This window comes from Musa acuminata, chromosome BXJ1-4, assembly GCF_036884655.1.
Source record: "Musa acuminata AAA Group cultivar baxijiao chromosome BXJ1-4, Cavendish_Baxijiao_AAA, whole genome shotgun sequence".
NCBI lineage: Eukaryota > Viridiplantae > Streptophyta > Magnoliopsida > Zingiberales > Musaceae > Musa > Musa acuminata.
Window position 1 is genome coordinate 4,160,001 of NC_088330.1, and position 7,352 is coordinate 4,167,352.

The 7,352-nt window shown below is 36.2% G+C and overlaps 2 protein-coding genes across 4 annotated transcripts in view; one reads left to right on the forward strand and one right to left on the reverse strand.

Annotated features, from left to right (window-relative positions):
- LOC103980633 (probable protein phosphatase 2C 60) overlaps positions 1-4,411 on the forward strand; it is a 9,040-nt gene extending 4,629 nt beyond the window's left edge. Inside the window, exons 4-5 of the mRNA XM_009397081.3 lie at positions 834-1,070; positions 3,874-4,411. Of these exons, the coding sequence (XP_009395356.2) occupies positions 834-1,070; positions 3,874-4,125 (489 nt within the window). The 3' untranslated portion in view covers positions 4,126-4,411. The remainder of the gene's footprint in view (positions 1-833; positions 1,071-3,873) is intronic.
- Positions 4,412-4,789: 378 nt separating this feature from the next.
- Positions 4,790-7,328, reverse strand: LOC103980634 (3-hydroxyacyl-[acyl-carrier-protein] dehydratase, mitochondrial). Of its 3 annotated transcripts, none has more exons than XM_009397084.3 (4): positions 6,973-7,328; positions 6,246-6,361; positions 6,048-6,163; positions 4,790-5,091 (listed from the first exon to the last, which is right to left on the reverse strand). In XM_009397084.3, exons 1-3 carry the CDS (start codon positions 7,270-7,272, stop codon positions 6,067-6,069), a joined length of 513 nt encoding a protein of 170 aa, XP_009395359.2. In that variant the 5' UTR covers positions 7,273-7,328; the 3' UTR covers positions 4,790-5,091; positions 6,048-6,066. The 3 variants fall into 3 exon arrangements, with proteins under 3 accessions (XP_009395359.2, XP_009395357.2, XP_009395358.2); XM_009397082.3 differs by having other exon boundaries at positions 4,790-5,128; positions 6,973-7,327; XM_009397083.3 differs by having other exon boundaries at positions 4,857-5,125.
- Between the last annotated feature and the right edge of the window lie 24 nt (positions 7,329-7,352).

The window sequence follows — 7,352 nt, forward strand, 5'->3', positions numbered from 1 at the left end:
CATATTTCAACTACCTCTTGTTATACTACTCGGATGAGCTCAACTAACTAGTGCAAGAATACATCTTTTTTATCAAGTTTGAATCCCCTTAAATGGTTTTCCTCATGTTAGCCTTAGTTGGTAGTACTATATCCTGCAGTTCATAAATTCAAATATTTCTTTTTCTGTTTGTTCTAATAATTGCATACACCTATCTCAAAAACATTATCTCAATGAGATTATATGTGTGTGTGTGTGTGTGCACCCAACACTTAGATCTACCAAGTAGGGATTCCCACTGTATTTATGATTTCTTTTGTCAGATAGCCACATGACAATCAAACACTACTAACATATTCAAAAAATTTAATATTGCAGACATGAGGATGTTTTGATGATTGGGATAAATGTGTAAACTCTTTAAAGCAATTTGGACATATGCAAGGGAGGACATATAAATGCATCATAAAAATAGCTGAATAAATTTAATTTAATGGTGTTAAGAGAGTTAGAGGAAGTCCAAATAAAACTTAATTAGTTAGGGTTTTGATGATACTTGAATTATTTAGCGACATCGCCCTTAATTTAGCTCTTATCCTAGTTAGTTGTGGACACAAAATTTTCTATTCATGATATTAGTACATAACATTCTTTGTCTTATCACTACCCTACAATGATGCCTGATATCATATATATTTGATAAAACACTTCGACAGTTGTGATCTGAGTATCAATTTTGTGCTATCTATTCTGTATAATTAATCCAATATTCAGTTTTCATTTCTTAATACCAGATTTTCTTTTTGCTTTTCATTTTCCTTGCTTCATTCAACTCAACAGCATGTCTATTTCAGGTCTGTAGGTCAATTGGTGATGTATACCTTAAAAAGGCAGAATTTAACCGTGAACCATTACATGTGAAGTTCAGACTCCGTGAACCTTTCAAGAAACCTATCCTGAGTTCAGAACCATCAATCACTGTTCATTCACTTCAACCTCAAGATCAATTCCTTATATTTGCATCTGATGGGCTTTGGGAGCATCTAAGTAATCAAGAAGCTGTTGATATTGTTCAAAACAACCCTCACAGTGTAAGTTCTATATATCATCCCCTCATTGTATTGTTCATTTCTTGAAGTAATTGCTGTCTTTTACATTTTGTTGATTTGATTTTAAAGAAGTTGGGACCACCTATATCGATTTTTTTTATTAGAAAAAATTCATATTTTCATGACAACTCATCAACTGAATACTTGTTGAAATAAGTGTTTGGTGAACTGTTTCATGTGTATGCATCAGGTACAATGTGTCTTTTATGTTTAAAAAATTTAGGAGAATTTGGTATACTTGCTGTGTGATTCAGGTCATTTTATATTGTCTAGGCTCATATAATTTGAGTGCAACCACTGGTTGCATTTCTTATGTCTAGGAATTTAGGGGTTGCACCAAACTAGGATGATTGTATATGGTTCTTGGTTGACTTTCTTCTCAGTGCTAAACACCTAAGTGCGTTGATTTTTCTTTATGCTACTGGTTTATTTAGAATATATTTTAACATCATACATTGTTTTCTTAATACATATTTGTTCTTTTCTATAATATAATAATATATTAGTAAATAAATTAATAAACTAGTCTAGGTTCATTTTAAATGATTGATTTTCCTATAGTCACATTAAGCATAAATCAACAGGCAAGAAGATTATATTTCAGTGCAGGAGCAAGTGTTAAGTGTCAATTCATGTGAGATTTTGCAGCAAGCACTAAGAATTTGGATTCTATGCCCTTGTAGAAGTGCTTTCAGTGATCATTACAAAAATAAAACTTTATCCTATTGTTCTATGATTGACATGATAGATGAATTTCTTGATAGTACACATGCCCAAAGCATATAATCTAATTTGGCTGATCTTGAACCTTCGCCTTGCAGTAAATTTGTTTCTTTATGCATTCAGTCTCAGTACCCAACTTCTTGAGCCCTAACACCATTATAGGTTGCCCTGTTTCACAAAAAAATACTCATCATAAACTCTGACAGTTATGGCCTACATATAACTTGAGCAACATGTGAAACAATCTAAATTTAACATGAATGCACAAATTTGGACTTGTATCTGAGATACAAATTTTGGTTATATATTTTGAGAGCAAGTTGCTAGAACAAAGGATAACAGGCCTCAGGTACCATAATTAAAATCTCAAATTTTCTTATGTCATTTTAATTTTAATTTTCTTAACAAGCAATAAGAACAACTTTGTTGCCATACTCCAACAACAACCTCTGCTGATACAACTTTAAATTCCAGTGGGACATTCATCTATATACAAGCTTAATAGCTTTCCAAAAGAAAGTTCACTTCATAAAACAAATTCACTAGTATCTAGAAGTACACAAACTGATATATGGTTAGAATAAATTTGAGGATCTTTTAGAAAAAGATAATTGAGGAAGTGTTGTGTTCTTCTATGGCTGTTGTTCCAAACATTACACAATGTCAAAATTTTATTGCAAATTTCACAGATCAAAGGTTAACTTAGAAAAAAAAATGTTTTCAAAAGCATTTTGGCAGGAGCATTGACTTCGTGAAATACTTCTTTGTACTAATTCATCCTGATTTAATAGTTTCCCCTTAACTGCCAAATAATCAAACAGTAGTTGCTTAAGATTCGGCTACTGAACCATATACAAGGTTTGGCCAACCCACTTCAGTTTTATATTCACTATTGTTTTCATATGTTTCCTTCACAAAAGTTTACTGTTATTGGTAAGCAATTAAATTGGTTCATCCACACTACCAGGAATTCTGCGACTTTTTTTGCATAAACCTTGATAAACAGTGTTAATAGCAGGTGCCACAAACCACCTGCATTTACAAAATCATCAGATACTCTTGCTGAGACTGTAAGTTTGAACCTTTGGTAAATTTCCTAAACCTTAGATCAAATAGAGCCACTCTAATTTTCATATGAAGATAATTAAGTAATTACCATTTCCAAAGTGAAAGCAGATTTGACCGCTAACCTCACCTCAGTTGAAATGTCTCTCCAAGTCTAGTTCCTATCATTGGGGCATGAAGATCCAAATAAGCACTCTAATTTCTTTCTATTTTTAATCTTCATGTAGTAAATTCATTTTACCAATTAGAAGTGGTTCCTACTGAAAAATAAGCACGACTGCTTAAGGGCAGCAGTTTTATTCCATTCCTCACACCCCTTATACCTAATATTTGTTTATTTGTTTGCTACATAACTCCTTCATTGTAACATACCGTCACATTTCTTTCTATCCGTGCGAAACCATAAGAACCTCCCAGAAATGTGCTGCTCATCTTTAGAAAACTTGTTATGTAATAGGAGTATAGGGCACTGATGCAGTTATAGGCTAAACAGTCTGATCGTGTCAACTGTACTATTCCATCATAGGTTAAAAATCTGTTAATCCCACTCCTTGCAGTTAACCTCTCTCTACTTCTTAGAATCAGCATAGTGAAGTTACTCGTAATCAATGGCACCCCCTAAATATATCACAGGTACACTTCACTCTACTGAATCAAAGCAAACAGAGTGTTTAAAATTTGGAATCTGAAAAGGCATTTTCTTTTGTTATTGAATTTTCAAATCAAAGATTTTGATGGATATTTGATTTGTGACATGGATAGGCAACACACGGAGACATCTGAAACGGCTTGTGGGGTAGAAGGATGCATGTAGAAGCAGCATCTACAATGTGCATACTAGGATTTTCTATTAATTTAGATAATTAATTGCAGTTCTTTCAATAATTGACTTACATTTTTGAGCAAAACCTTATGGATTTACCTACCAAGTATTCTACATTGATTTGAATTCACTAACAGTGGGATCCATGAAATTTCTTCTGCACAAATCCTGCAGGGGAGTGCTCGAAGGCTTGTGAAAATTGCACTTCAGGAAGCAGCTAAAAAACGAGAGATGAGGTATTCTGATCTCACGAAGATTGGTCGTGGAGTGCGTCGGCATTTCCACGACGATATAACGGTTATCGTTGTATTCCTCGACAACAATCTTATTAGCAGGGCCAGCTCGCTCAGGGGCCCCACTCTGTCAGTGAGAGGGGGTGGGATCAATGCGCCATCCAACTCCCTCACTCCCTACACAACACCATGAGATCTCTGCGCTTCTCCGTAGAGCCATCTCAGTGTATTAATCTATATGGTGTACTAAATCAAACCAGACCAACATCCATGATCTTGCCCTCACTTACATAGCCAGAGAAGAGCCTCACAGCACCAGCAATACATCTGTACTTTTCATCTTTACACTGTAGCATTCCTTTATGCAGAGACTGGTAAACTTTGTATTATGTTTATGAATTTATGAATTTGGGAGGGTGTAATGTTTCAGGCATTGAAGTGGAGCTGACACTACACACTAGGATTTTCCCTCTCTTTCATTTTGTCTTCAGCATGTGTTGGAGTATATCCTTACCTGGTGACATTTCTTATTAATTTGTCTAAGCTACATACATTATGTCTCCCCAGCAGATATATATATATATATATATATATATATATATATATATATGGGGATTTAGAGAAGTAGAATTTATATGTGAATCCAGCATCATGTCAAGGAAAATTTAACTGGCTAAGCTTTGGTTCATTGGATGATTAGTCAGTCCAACGGTTTGATCCATCAGAATGTCGATAAAATAAAATTATTATATTATATTATATTATTTTTTTTCTTTCTTCTTTTTCTTCCTCTCCTTCCTACACTTGATGATTGAATGTCAAATTGAATGATACTTGATGATTTACGCTCTGAACACTTCTATAAGTCCAATGCAGTAACCTGGAATTATTTTCGAGAAATACCAAATAAGCAGTCAAGAAAAATACAAAACCGTATGTAGAGTTACAAACAATCAAAGTTTAGTACAAAGTACATTATCCAATATGCAACTCAATTTGGAAAGACTGCAAATCCTTGACTGCCTTTGTGGAGGTATTCAACTTCATCAGCTGCAAGATTTATCGCCCAAGGAACTTTTTGTTGATGTCTTATGGACTTTTTATCCACCTGATCGCCCATGTCCTACTGAACTTGTTAGTCTTAATTGCTAGCCATGCTCTGTAATAGGCATAAGTGGATAAGATCTTTCCATCTGCTATAGGATGCAGAAAAAGTTGAGCAATGCAAATAATGTTAGCTATGTTGTTTGGGAAAAATTCTAAGACAAAGATGTTGAACAAAAAAAATGATGCGTGCCATGTTCACCATGACCAACTTGAATTCTTCAACTCAGAATGACTGAAACATGAGTGTGACGATGCTTAGACTAAGTTTATCAAAGAGGAGTATGGAAGTATATCAGAGAAAATGTTATAGGAAAGTACAACAAATTAGAATAAAAGGCATGAACATGTCAAATACCTCAATAGAAACATGAATATGCCAATAATCTAAAAGAACAGCGTATATCCGACCAGATAGCGCAATCTCCAATTTACAATTTTAAATCATGATTAACATTAGGATGCAGACAATCCACATGGTCTAACACTAGTAAGTCTTTGAATTTGTCCATGGTCTTAGATAATTGCTAGAAGCACTTTCAGAAAGCACTAGTTCCAATTGACAAATTTTTCAACGTGATTAACATTAGGGTGCAAGCAATGAAGATAGATTCATACTAGCAAGTAGACAGACAACAAACTCGTAGCATGTGCATTCAAGGAAACATTGATTACTACAATGCTATTGCAATCCCCTAAAAACATCAAAACTGAACTTAGTATAATATCCTTTCTAATTACTCTCTACCTCTCTTCTCCCTCCTTTTATCCTATCACTGGCTTTTCTCTCACCCCTTTATCCCTATTTTCTCTCTATTCTCTCTTGGAGATAGAAATCACCATCGAAGAAAGAATGTGCTCGATATGAGGCATACATCATGCCAAACTTAAATTCTTTACAATTTAAATCAAACATTTAAAGAAATTATGTTCTGCAACTGTGGTATGTAAAGGTGAGCATAAACCAGTAGGACGAAACAAGAACCAATGATGATTAATGAAATCATATACCTGTGCATGCGAGTTCTTGTTATTTGCTCAAAGTTAGTGTTGGTATAATAGTTGTTGCTTCCCCCGCGACAACAAGAGTGTCCTCATTTGTAAAGCATTTCGTGGTAAACTTCACCCTGTCATAAAAGCAAACAGAGATTTTTGACAAAAGGAGTAAAGCAGAACTCTGAAATTAAGGAAGTCTACGTTGTATCGGACATGTATTTGTTCTTGTATTGCCGCAGATATGTTGCTTGCACTTCAGCAAGAACCTCATCACCAACGTAGACAGGCAACTTAAACGTCAAAGTTTGAGAAACATACGCTGCTCCAGGCTGCACATTTGTAAAAGTAAAACCAATAAGATAAATCTATCACATGAAGAACAAAACAACTACTAAAGAAAACACTTACAAGAAGTGCAAGAATTTTCATTTGAAAATATTGCAGCAGACTATACAATATTCCAAAGCAGCAGACAATACAATTAAGCTTTTGTTATATCTATGTGGGTGTTACACCTAACAATTAATGTACCGGCTTGCATATACCCACTCTGTTGACTCAGAAACCCTAGCGGCTCATCTGCCATTACAAGCATTGGTGATACAATCTGAGATAGTGCATGTTTAGGCTGATTACAGGGTTACAAACCAGGATTGCTAAAAGTCCCAAAGGATCTTCAGCTCATCTCTTTGAACTCCTAACTAAATAAAGGTAAATGGTTATGATCAAAGCTCTCCTTGATGTGAAAAGAGTCAATCTTGTTGCCTCAACACAATAAGCGACAATCAAGAAACAAAAGATGTGTTCGCATGAATTGCTCAACTTTCCAATCAATTTGACTTTCGGAGACCAACACATTAGCCCTTCAGGTGTTCGACAAAGACTCCAGCAGAGAAAAAATACGATCATTTCTCCTAAAGGAAAGACCAGAAGGACGTACGAAATGAGAGGCGATGACGGAAGGGAAGAGCGAGGCGACTAGCATGCCGTGGACGACGCGGCCTCCGTCGAAGCCGGCGACGGTGCGGGCGAACGCGTCGTCGAAGTGGACGGGGTTGCGGTCGCCGCTCACCTCGGAGTACCGGACCACATCCGACTCAGAGAACCGCCTCGATTCCCGGAGCACGTCGCCGACGCGGAGCAGACGCGCCGTTCCTTCCGCGGAGGAGGAGAAGGGAGAGCAGAAAGAGGCGAGACGAGGAGGAGAGGAGAGGATCCGGACCAAGCGGACGAGTTGCATCGCCGTGGGTAAACTCAAAGCCTCGAGAGAATATGACAATTGACGGCGATGATGGAGGCTCTAAAAATGATCACGATGAT